Genomic DNA, 13,598 nt, shown 5'->3' on the forward strand with positions numbered 1-13,598 from the left:
CAATCTAGGAATCCACTTTTTGTTACGATCCAGAGATTTTTGTGCCCTTTTCACTCCACCCGTTTTTTCTATATGGTCTATAATAGTGTCAGTAGCCACTTTCCTTTTATATTTTCTAATGCTTTCGTTTATTTTTTTACTTATGTCTTGAATTTCTTTTTTATGAGATTTCCGATCAGCCAACAAATCTTTTCTCTTATCCAATAGTGTCAACGCTTCGTTTCCAATGTTATTCCTTTTTTCTTTACGTGTAATTAACTTATCCTTGAATTCAATTAAATTCTTCTCTAGAATATCATATTTGTTTTGTATAGTTTCATCTTTATTGTTGTATATCTCTCTTGTTTAAGTTTCTTTTCAAAATCGTCCAATAGGTTCTCTGAAATCAGTAGCGATATTCTTCCTCTGTTTGGTTTTTTAATATACCTGGATATTGTTTCGTTAGATTTCATAGTTCCTCTTAGAATTCTATGATCAGAGCTAAAATTAAAACTATTGACGACGTCCATATTCTCGAATGTTCGCGGTCTGTTTGTAAGAATAAAATCAATTTCGTTATAAGTAATTATTTAGGATTCGTTGATTACAGTAAAGCATTCGACTCTATAAAACACAACCCTCTCTGGAATGCACTAAAAATACAAGGAATTAACGGCAAATATATAAATTTAATAAAAGAAATTTATAAAAACAATAGAGCAAAAATTAAATTGGAAAGATTAGGACGAGAATTTATGATCAACAAAGGTGTGAGACAAGGAGATCCGCTATCACCCAAACTATTTTCGGCTGGAACAAATCTTTCGAAAATTAGAATGGGAGGATCAGGGAATAAACATAGATGGTCAACGCCTACATCATTTAAGATTTGCGGACGACTTAATTATTATTGCCCAAGATCCTAGAACGCTCCAAAAAATGCTACAGGATTTGACCCAAGAAAGCAAAATAGTGGGTCTGGATATTAACACTGAAAAAACCAAGATAATGACTAACAGATCACATGAACTTATAACAGTAGACCAAAATACTATCGAATATGTTGAAGAATATACGTATTTGGGCCAAATCAAACATCACAAACCTCATGGACAAGGAAATAGAGCAAAGAGTGGCAAGTTCTTCGAGAAGATACTGGTCTTTAAAAAATATAATGAAAACTAATGAGATCTCGTAAAAACTTAAGAGCAAAGTTTTCAATATGTGCATTACACCTTGCATGACATATGGGTGCCAAACATGGTCCTTAACAAAGAAAAATATACAAAAATTGAAAGTGTGTAACAAAGCATTGAAAGAAACATGTTAAAGATCAAAAGGAAAGACAAGGTACGACTAACACAAATCAAGAAGAAAACGAAATTAGAAAGGATAGACAACACTATAAAAAGATTAAAATGGCGATGGGCAGGACACACCTTGAGAAGCAATATTGATAAATGGACAAAAAATATTATAGACTGGTATCCAAGACAAGGGAAAAGAAATCCAGGAAGACAACCCATTAGATGGGAAGATGATTTTAAAAAAGTGGCTGGACCAACGTGGAGACGATCTGCTCTGGACAGATCACAATGGAAATTTCTGGAGGAGGCCTATGTCGGAAGACAAGCGAACGATGTAGAAGATTAAGAATATCACTTATATTAGATTATTACTTAGATAAGAATATTACTTAGATTATTATTACTTAGCTTAGACTATTACTTAGATTAGAATATTACTTAGTTTACAATATTATTTAGATTAGATTAGACTATATATATTGTATGAATCTTACATTGTTTGCAATAAAGGCTTATTCATTCATACTTACCTTAATATAAGATATGTGAAAGTGCTATTTAAGTGGCGTATTTACAGAATAAACATTTGAATTTGAAAATTTGTATTCAAGTCATAATGCATTAATATCACACTAGACATGCACCATACTAAAAGTTGTAGCGAATCCCACACACCCATTAACAATACAGTAAATTACTTAAACTCCTATGTGACTCGAAATAGAATGAATTTTGTAAAAAGCTCGGATACAAAGAAAATTCTCGTGTTTTCGTTTCATTGTGGTGTTACAATGGAGCAATGTTCAAAAGTAAATTTTAATTAAAACTTACAACTCGACGAGTACTGTTTAATGTAAACATTTACAATACTGTCCGAATTATTTGCGGTAATTGAACCTGCTTGAGTTTAATTATAACTTTTATTTTATATACTTTTGACTAAATCCACATATTTACCACACCACATTCAAAAATGAGAATGGAATCTGATATATTTTATGGCATTACTATTTACTACAAACTACAATATTGAAAGATTGGCTAATAGACTTAGTTCGGCAACATACGCGGTTAAGCAAATTAGACAAATAACTAATATATAAGTATTCGGCGTGACCAGTTCACTTTAGTTATTTTCATAGCTTTATATTCTCTAGACGATATTCGTAGCGTCCTAGAGGATTAATAAAGAGAAATATTAAAAAAAATATCATAATTATTAACTTTAGCCTTTCTATAATATTCTTGATAATATTATGTATTTACATGAGCGCATTAATTAATTACATTGTATAACAATACGCAATTAGTTTCCTACTTTTTAGTGCATATTGTTGGAGTAGTTTTTTTTAAGTTGGTTGCAATGCAGCAATGTACGTAAGCGCATTGCAATTTGATTACATACTGATTCTGCCACAGATCACACCCTTACTGTATATATTTAAAGAGATCCATTGATTATCATATTCGACTACGACAATTACTAGACCATAACGTCGGTACGGTAGGTGACTCAAATATCCAGATAACGTATAAAAAATTCGGCCCAGAATCGTTAATTTGCTCCTAAGAATTGAAGAGTTCCGTTACTTTGTCATGAATCCTATTATCAGAACCTTACCAAACTCCAACCAAACTACCTTTGAAGTATATCCTTTCCAATCAAAATAAAAACATCGGAATCGGGTGGCGTGATATTGAGTTATTCGTTCATTATTTGCACACATAATTTAAGATTTACCTATAGGTTTTGAATCATCAATATCGGTTCACCGAGTCGAAAGTTCTGAGTTTACAAATAAATAAAAAAATACCGTCGTATTGAGAACCTCCACCTTTTTTGAAGTCGTTTAAAAATAGACCAGGCTTATTAACTTGTGTTTGTGTGCGTGCGTTGCTCAAAATACAGGTCAAACAGTCAACCTCAATTTTTTTATGTTTTCACAGCTGTCACAGTCTATCTTGACATATAAATGATCTAAGGAACGCATTAAGTCCACAATTACGTATAGGTGTTATCTTAACTTTACATTTTAATATCAAAACAGTTATAAAATATAACATTTAGGTACCTAATTTGCTGTACTATTTAGCCAAAAAAAAGGAAACAGCATTATAAAAACATGATAATAATTGCATATAGTCACTCTTTGTTTTATTTAATCCAATTACAAATTTTGGCACGATATAATTTTTTTAATGTTCCTACTGCAAGGTATAAGAAAACTTACAAAATAAACCTATTTCTAACAAATGTATCGAAACGGGTAAATGTTACAAAAAAGAAGTACTTCTGAAGAAAGTTTTCTTTCTATGCCGAGCCCCGTTTGAACTTCAGAAAGCTTCGTCTCAATTTGAGCCTTAATATGACGAGATAGGCTGCAAATTTATTCCCAAGGCACATCTTAATGAATTACAGCTTAGGAAAGTAGTGAGAAATAGTCATTATTTAGTTAAGTTGTTCGCAGCCAAATAGATTCTTTTAATCTTCTTAATAGTTCTAATTAAGAAAAGTGTTTGTAATTAAGTATCCCAATAAGACGAAAGCTTCAGGAAGTATTAAGGCATCTACAAGTTAAGACGTAAATAGTACGATTGCATTAAGCGTCAGTTATAGTTAGTTAAGTTAAGTATTTCAACTTCAACTTATTGATACCATTAAAATTTTCTAAGTTAAAACCAAAACTTACTTACTTAGTGAGAATTATAAACCTATTAATGAGCGGTTCAAAATAAAAATAAATGAATTAAATGTAAATACATTGCCATTCGTACTTTATTTATTATTTTTCTTTTTTTATTCAGTTATATTCATAGCAACTATATAGTTAAATGACTGTTAGCTGCTACTCCATGAGTTTACGTTGAGGCTTCTAAAACCCAAAGGTACATTGGTACCACGCTTACACAGTACTTGCTTTATTCTTTTTTAAGTTATTTTAAAGTAGTTTTAGAATACCTACAGGAGTATCAGCTAATCACCAACTGCCAGTAGAGTTTTCTTCAAGGTAGCGCAGCAGAAGATGATCACCTTCTTGTATATCTATTATTTACTGACTTCAAAAGATTCTCAATTCTCAAAGTCAGTATTTTTTTTATAATTATTAACTCAGAACTTTCGACTGGGTGAAGCGATTTTGATCATTCTATTTTATTTGAAAGCTGGTGCTTCCCTTGTGGTCCCATTGTAATCTGGTCCTAGATCTGACTATTGCATGAGAAAACTGTTAGCGACACAGTCACTGTGTTAAGCGGCCGAATTAAGATGGTCGCTCGGACAGACCGGTTTCGCATTCGATACGGTCGCGTTGGAGAGAGCCACCCGACCGTCAACTTTTGATACGAACGGACTGGTTAACGTAACGTTGTAATAACTTTTTAAATTGTACTTAATAAATGAATCAATTACAGTCTTCTTTTTCATTGGACGCCAAGATTTCCCTTTAATCAAGACCAGAGCACTGGGCACCTACCAAAAACCATAAAAGTCTTAAATATGCTTTAAGTATGTGCGCGACATATTTACGCATAACTCAATATCGCGCCAACCGATTTCGATGGTCCTTTTTTTATTGTAATAGAATGTACTTCAAAGCTAGTATGGTTAGGTTCTGATTATGGAATCATAGTATACCATTAAAGCAACGATTCATCTTATATTATCTCAGAATCATCTTTGATTTTGAAGAGGGGAACGTATTAGGAATGCAGAATTCAGTAATAGAATGAATTGCACTCATTTTGATTCGCATTATTGCCTATAGAATATCAAATAGGTGAACTATGTTCCATACAAGCTTACTCGGTAATATCCCTTTGTCTATGTGCAAAACGATTTCTAGTGGATGAAAATCAAGTTAAGGAGTAATTGATTATCGATTGACCCACCTCATGAGGGGTTGATAATTGAGTATTAATTAACGTAACAACTAACAACTCATGTAATATTCATTCCGGTCTCACATAAAGTAGGACTGGTAGAGTTAATTTTATACGGTTGTTGAAAGCATCGCATAAATGACATAATGTACAGGATTTTGTTTTATATAAAAGTTAGGACGATAGGATTCAATAGTATATGATCACCGACGAAGAGGTCTATTACGAAATACTACGATGATGTGATTAGTAGTAGTTTTAAAGCGATTTCGATGAAGCCAGCTTATACTGGCTATTGACAGGACTATATTGTTTGCAATTACCTCTCAGAATCTCAAAATCATATTTGTGATATATAAATATTCTCTTTATTTATAAAAATATGGTTTTCATAAAGTTAAGCCATTTTCACTCCACTTCATAAGTGGATATGCAAATTACAATTCAGGCAAACAACCATAAGTCGGGTAATAGAGTGAACAAACATCCCCGGTCTGTTTAGATTATTTGTAGTAATTTTTTTTTAGATGGGTACTGAATTTCTTGTGACCTAAAAACGTCACGTTATTTTCATGCTTGAGCATATCTTTTCAAATGGGTAATTTTTTATTCCATTTTGCTTCAGGTTCCTTTCCATGAAGGTAAATATAAAAATAAATAAATATTATATTATTGTATGTCTATGTTTGTCTTCCTCCTCCATATTTTTTTTATATAACATACAATTGATGACTCTCTCGCCTAACTTCGATAAAAAGTGTGTAAACTGTTTTCATTACTGCATCAATTTCATAAAAAGATATGAAAGCAATTTTTAATTGCACATCTGAAATGGTACTAGATCGCTAACATGACAAACATGTACTAAATCTATTGTAGTCTAGCCTGAACACCGCACAGACAATGTCTAGAATCCTCGTTACATGTTAGAATTGAAACAAGAAGCTTCCAAATCCAACATTGTTCGATTTTGGTCAGGCATTTGACATTGTTAACTGTGCCATCTGGTTAGTAATTCAAATTTTACTAGCTAACGAACTCCTTGCATACTCGAATATTGAGTTTTTCATTGTATATTCTCTGATAGAGTCCTTGAAATATTAAGGGACATTTTCGTTGTAGTTGTATCTTCTAGTGTACTACAAGGGGCAATAATATGACCTTACATGTTACATATATTTCAATAGGCAAAACATTTATTTATCATTTTGTCCGCGTTAATTTCATATCGCGCTCTCGCTGACCCTAAAATAATTTCGAGATAAAATGAAGAGTATACTGAGATAAGATGAAATATTGCCTTCAGTACAGTTTCACAATCTTTAGTTGACTTTTTTTTACTGAAAAGGAGGACAAACGAGCGTATGGCTGGTGTTAAGAGATCACCACAGCCCATATTCTCTTCCAATACCAGAGGAATCACAGGATCGTTGCTGACCTTTAAGGAAGGTGTACGCGCTTTTTTGGAAGGTACCTATGTCGTATCGTCACAGAAACACTCAACACAAGGAAGTTCATTCCACAGGTTTGTAGTATGTTGAAGAAAGCACCTTGAAAACCGCACTGACTAGATAAAATACACAATACACATTACCCAGGATAATCACAAAAAATACATGAATCCATCGTATATGACACCATCACTTCATATTAAATCGAGGTTAAATGTTATAAAACATTGGCTGACTTAACAACTGAATGCATGAAAACGCGTAATAGCGTTTTTCTTGAAAAAGCCTTACAAAATCCCTTTTCTTCTTCCTTAGATAGTTGTACTTACTACTAACTTTATATTTAAAAATATAAAATGTTAAAAAAAGACTAAATATCAGTGCAAGGAAGGAGGCGTGCGACCGCTTATATTTGATTAACATATTTTAAAGTAGAATTGTCGAAACAATTTGCTATTTTTTAAAGTGATAACCCTACTAACTTCTGAAATCAATTACACAAATTAAATTTGAAAACAAAATTTGTGAATGATGCGGGACTCGAACCCGCGATCTCTCGCGTTCCGTGCGAGCGCTCTTCCACTGAGCTAATCGTTCGAATAACGTATCATTGATAAATCTTGCATGTCACGTCATATATCTAAGAGTTAAACTTGTTTAAACTTGTTTAACTCTCAGATATGTGGCGTGAGTTGAACGAATTGGTCGCGGGTTCGATCCGTCATCCCGCATCGTTCATAAATTTTATTTCAAATTTAATTTGTGTACTATTGTCGCATAAAATTAATGATAGAAATAGAAATATATAGTACCAATTAAGCCAATAACCATTGTTGGTTCTACTACTTGATATTGATTCGCTTCAACACTCAAATAATTATATCAACAACCAGTTAATTGGAAAGGCAAACTAGGTCAATCTCCCTCTCGTGCATGTGGTACCATTACTCCTTCCAGCGATATAAAAGCCTGAATATTGATTGATTGTGCTGTATAAACTTTGGCCTACAAAAATATATTCGAGCTTGATTTATTATTAAACATGTTTCAGGGTTATATAACCACATATAAATTTAATAAATTGCCATTTCTGGTTAACTGTCAGTTGCCAGTCCGAACATAACAAAAATAATTTATAATATTTATAATTGGACCGTAAAAGAACTTGCGCAAGAAACTCAGAAGATATTTTTTCATACCAAAAATGTGTTGATTATGATTTAAATGTAAACATTTATTAAATTACGTATTTAATAAATTAAATACGATTCAAATGTTAGGCATTGACAAATGTTGTCTGGATTGTTGAAAATTATTGACATATCATTATTATAAAATACTAGCTTATGCCCGCGACTTCCTCCGCGTAGATAAAAGGTTTTTAAAAATAATAAGCAAGCTTGGAATTGAAAATTATCTCATATCCTATTCCAGTTCCGGTTCCCGTTTTCGCTCCCGTTCCCAACATATTATATGAATCTTATTTCGAGGAAGATTGCTATGGCAAACTTAATTACTATTGGTATAGTTATAACTCATCGATGTGAATTTCAGTTTTTCACAAATCCCGTGGGAACATTTGATTTTCCGGGATATAATGTAGCCTATGTCTGTTCCCAAGCACCAGTCAATCGCTGTACCAAATTTCATCAAAATCGGTTCAGTAACTCGTAAAAGCGTAACAAACAAACTTATAATCACATTTATGATATAAATAGGGAAGAAGGGATTATAATAAACATATAAAAGACATCGCCCAATTCCATTTGCATTGTTGCACATTAAAACGATGAAACTTAAAGTACCTACAGCGGTACCGGAGATAATCTTCGACATCAGTATAATCAGCAATATCTTAAACGGTTAGTAAAGCTAAGTTGTACAGTAGAATAACGCGTGACGTATTTTGATCAATATTTTTGACCTCTGTGCAATAACGCTACTCAATATCCGGGCCAAGGACTATTTCATGCATTATTTAGGTATATTTGGAATTGTATTAACGATAAATGAAAAGCATGAAGGTCAAATTTAAAAGAAGGTGACATTTGAATTTAGGATAACTTCAAAAGTGAAAGCTGGGTATAATATAAAAATACAAGCAGTATAACTGAGGAAACAATGAAAGCCCGTGAAGTTATACTTAGATACAGGTTAGGAAATTGTGAAATGAGATAGCGGTTGTGGTAGATTTGTTAACAGTTACTGGTAGCGAATGTTGGTGCGATTTGGTCTTGTATAAAGGATTGATAAAAGCAGATCAATTACAAACACTGAAAGATATACATTGAACGATATAATCGGGGATATATTCACGAGGAGCCAAGTCAATAATAGACCAAGTGGTACTAATACTTTATAGTAATTTCGAGCAAGACGTAGTGGTACTTATTTGCGCTAGCATAATATAATTGAAGATTATAACACTATACACGACCTGTCTTGTCTCTCTCAGACCACATTGGCTTCGAAAAAACGTTGGGCGTCATAAATACAGCACGGCAATACTTCAAGCCTGCCCACATTCTAGCGCTTCACAAAGCGCAGATCCAACCACATATGGAGAATTACTGTCATCTCTGCTCTGGCGCACCCCAGAATCATGTCAATCCATTCGATCGCGTGCAACGCAGAGCAACTCAAATTGTCGGGGACCCAGTACTCTGTGAAAGGCTGGATCACTTGGCATTGCGTAGAGAAATCGCTTCATTGTGTGTATTCTATCGCATTTATGACTGTTCCGAAGAGCTGTTTCACCTGATTCCTGCCAACGAATTCCACCATCGCACGACACGCCACAAATTAGGATATCATCCCCAGCATCTAGATGTGTGGTTTTCAAGGAGCTTTCTTCCACGTACTACAAAGCTGTGGAATGCGCTTCCTTATGCGGTGTTTCCAGGACGATACGACATGGGTACGTTCCAAAAAAGCGCGTACACCTTCCTTAAAGGCCGACAACGCTCCTGTAATTCTTCTGGTGTTGCAAGAAAATGTGGGTGGCGATGATCACTTAACACCAGGTGAACCGTACGCTCGTTTATCCTACTTTTCCACAAAAAAACACCTTCTACAAGTTTTAGTGGAGGTTAACATAGCGTTACATATTCTTCGACATTTCGCAAATAATTGACGTTATAGGTTTGGATTTTGAAATATGATTTGATATATTATTATCCAAATAACTCTAGTAGTAAAAATACGATTAATTTTTAAGTATTTAACTGTTACGCAGTACTAAAATTTAAAATTTAGTTTGATATGCATGTACTGTGTATAACAACTCTACATCATGGCCTTGGAGAGCTGCCAGATGCACCGTATGGGAAGGTACATGATCGTGAACGAGTTGAAATTCTTGCCCCATTTAGATTGAGTGCGCGACGTTAACAGATTCTTCTACATCTTCGAGTAAGTTTTGGGCAGACGTGCTGCTTGGCTAGGTTTTCCTGCCGAGTGAATTCTACCCATACCATAGCATACCATAATTTTCTTATCTGGGTGCAGTTAGATCTCCAAAAACATTTTCCTCGTGAATCTGGTTCACATTCAAAATGAGACACATCAGTGACCATAACTAGTTATCCCATGGCGAATGTTCTCGGGCCCACAAAATTCTTCACGTCGAACATAAAATATATAAAAAAAAATATACTTCGTTTAAGTTTTTTACGCACGGATTTTTGATTACGAACAGCTAGTGGCTTTTCTGGAGCCTTAGCTAATAACGCCTCTGTTGTCTCCTAGAGGTTATTTTCAGTTTAACTTAAATATTATAAGAAAAAGACAAACAGATCAATGACAAAAAAAAAATTAAAAAACTGTGTCTTTTGTGTTATTTCTGTACGTCAAAATCTCATAATGTTTGCTGGATTGAAAACTAGCTCTGGTCTTCCGTTGGGCCGTTTTGTGACTTCGCTTTAAAGATTTATCTTATATTTATATTTTAGATTATCATATAAGATGACGAGTCTATCTAGTTGTAACACGATTCCTATCCACCCAGTAATCATCTGCTTTTTTGCCACATCTATGGAACTATTTCATCGTTTTGTGTACTCGAAACTTCAGCAAATACGCGTCGAAGAGGGCCGTTCTATATACCACTCCTCATGGTGTTTTTATTATTGCGATTAAATCGATGACGTGGTATGAATAAAACTTCAATTTTATTACCTAACCTCCATAGTCTCCATAGTAATTATTATTACCACAACTTATCTCATTATCTATTATCACATGCTGCATGCATATCTTTGACTGTCAAAATGAAAAAAAAAAGTGACGATATTATATTTAATTAAACATTAACTTTAAGGGCGCCTTCTGCAACTGGCGGTTAGTCAAAGTCAATCTTAAATGTAATCTTTTATTTTAGTCAAAATTTTCTGTGTTAAGTTCAGGGATATTTTTCAATAGATTGGATGGATTGTTTTGCGAAACGATATCTCAGGGCAAAAGCACATATAGAATAAATAATAAATAGCTATTTGATTTGTAAAGAATGCTTTGATTGCAACTTTGCGTGTTCCGTTTCTTAAGCTATTGCGAATACACGCACTACCTGTATTGAATTTAACGTTAACTGCCTTGTTTGCTATAATGAACGATCGTTTTGTAATATATTGTATATTATTAGCTCTTATTGTTACTCTAATAACACTTAATCCTAATGATATGATTTGTATTTTTGTATGTACACATTATTGTCTGTGAATAATAAACTGAAAAATAATTGACCAACTTAGATTAAGGATTGGTCTCCGCTGCGCTCCAACTAGATACCGCAGGCGTAGTGGCAAAATGCGGCAAGTAATACTACACCCAGTCTCGAACAATGTGTGAAGTTGACGTGCCACATGTTAATAAAATGCCGGGTTGCGTAGTCAAACTTTGTAAAAATAATACTACTGGTGCCTATTTCTGCCGTGAAGCCGTATTGTGTAAGCATTACTGTGTTTCGGTTGAAGGGCGCCGTAGGTAGTGAAATTACTGGGCAAATGAGACTAACCATCTTATGTCTCAAGGTGCCGAGCGCAGTAGTAGTGCCGCTCTGAATTTTTGGGTTCTTCAATAATCTTGAGCGGCACATCAGCTGAATGTCCTGCTTGTCTAGTCTATTATTTTCATAAAAAAATCAAGAAGGATCGAGAATTTATTTGTTTTCGTTTGTTCCAGATGAAATGGCGAGTGGCGAGCGGGATGGGCGTCCCTCTAGCTACCGCTGTTTTCTTTATGCTGCCTCTCATCACCTCATCAACAGGAGACATAAGTATATTTCAATATATCAATCTTTATATACATTAAAATTAGCTATAGCTTGGCACACTGTGATATAGCTCATTCTTATATGAATTAATGGAATGAAAGAATCAACCTATCGAATGCTGACTGACCAATCTCGATACGTTTATGTCTGATTGCGCTGACTGACTTCTTTAAGAAGTGATTTTAATTTTTTATCTATATGTTCAATGTCCGTTTCCACAGATATCGAACACATAATAAAATCGTTTCACCGCGATAGTATGACAATGTATAAAAAATATCAAATATATTACTAAGAAATTTAAAAAATGAAAACATAGGTTATGTATAAGTCAAGTCATTATGAGCTTCATGACCTTTTCTAAAACTTTTACATTTTATTGGTGAACGAGTCTTCTTGTTCGAAAATAATCTAAGTTACTCTGACGTCGTGAAAAAAGTTTTTCTTCTAATGCAATGACGTTCTATACACATAGACAATTCATGTCATACACAATCAAAACCGAACTATGGCACATACCACAAATTACATATTAATACTGAATGCGACTACCATATTTATACATTTCTGCGTTTACTCCAGGTGATTAAAATACTATTGGTAAATAGGCAGCAATGTAATAATATTTTCAGTATAAGCTGCGTATTTTGAATTTATAACCGGAGTTGCACAGTGACATTAGTGGAGTAGCAGTTAGGTATTTTTTAAACCCTGATAAAAAAGAGGTTACTATGAGTTCAAAGTTTGTTAGTCTGTCCCTATTTCCTGATCAAGATCTGTTCATTTGGATGTTTTTAACGTTTTTAATCAAAAAATAACACTCATATTACAAAGGTGAAAGTTAGTATGTTTATTTATTGGTTCGAGTGTTTATTTATTACTCCTTAACTCTCCTAATTTGGATTTGGATCTAATAAGTTAAGGTAATCTTTAATTAGAGGAAAAACACTAAAATATAATATTTTTATTTACATAAATAATTTGGTAAACTGGTTATTAAAATGTTAAGTTCCCTGAAATAGAAATAATATTTGGTTAAAATTTGTCGTTTAGACTAAGACATTTTTTCCAGTGTATTTTTTGGCATATGTTGTGTAAGCGGACATCAACATATCGTTGTATGACAACTTTTGACAAATTATAAAAATGACCAATTTAGACTTTTGTGCGTGCATCAATTGGACTAAATATATTGAATTTCGAAAGAGATTACAATACTTTTAATATTAAAAAAGTTTAATTATACTTTTTGAGCTTGTATTTTTAAACGCTTTAGAGGTGAAATATAAATCCTCCTGGATGAAATGATTTGAGCAAATGACACTCGATTTATTGGGTTTGTAAAATTGTGTGTATTGTGTGTACGGGAAAGCTGAAAAAGATTAGCTTTTACAGATTTGCGGTGTGAAAAAGTATAAATTTTTACTAGGTAACGATACGTCTGTGATACCGTGTAATTAGCACTAATTTGTAATTGTTCACGATCTTGGAAACCGTTCACATTCACCGGCAACGACTTTCTGTACACAAAATACAATACTGCTAATTATTGTTCAAATATTCACTGGGCCTTTAAAAAAAGAAGGTCTCGAAAGTTTCCATTTCTAACTGTGTGCTTGTCGCGTCCTTTCGTCTGACAAGCGGGAGAGAAAGAGATGTGAATACTTGTCAATAATTGTACCAAATTTAATGAAACAATATTCGTTTTACTAA

At 33.5% G+C, this 13,598-nt stretch overlaps 1 protein-coding gene across 1 annotated transcript in view; it reads left to right on the top strand.

Annotated features, from left to right (window-relative positions):
• LOC126977997 (neuronal growth regulator 1-like) overlaps nucleotides 1–13,598 on the top strand; it is a 477,303-nt gene that overhangs the window by 388,104 nt on the left and 75,601 nt on the right. The window contains exon 3 of the mRNA XM_050826732.1: nucleotides 11,795–11,888. Within this exon, the coding sequence (XP_050682689.1) occupies nucleotides 11,795–11,888 (94 nt within the window). The remainder of the gene's footprint in view (nucleotides 1–11,794; nucleotides 11,889–13,598) is intronic.

Source organism: Leptidea sinapis, chromosome 46, assembly GCF_905404315.1.
Source record: "Leptidea sinapis chromosome 46, ilLepSina1.1, whole genome shotgun sequence".
NCBI classification, from domain to species: domain Eukaryota; kingdom Metazoa; phylum Arthropoda; class Insecta; order Lepidoptera; family Pieridae; genus Leptidea; species Leptidea sinapis.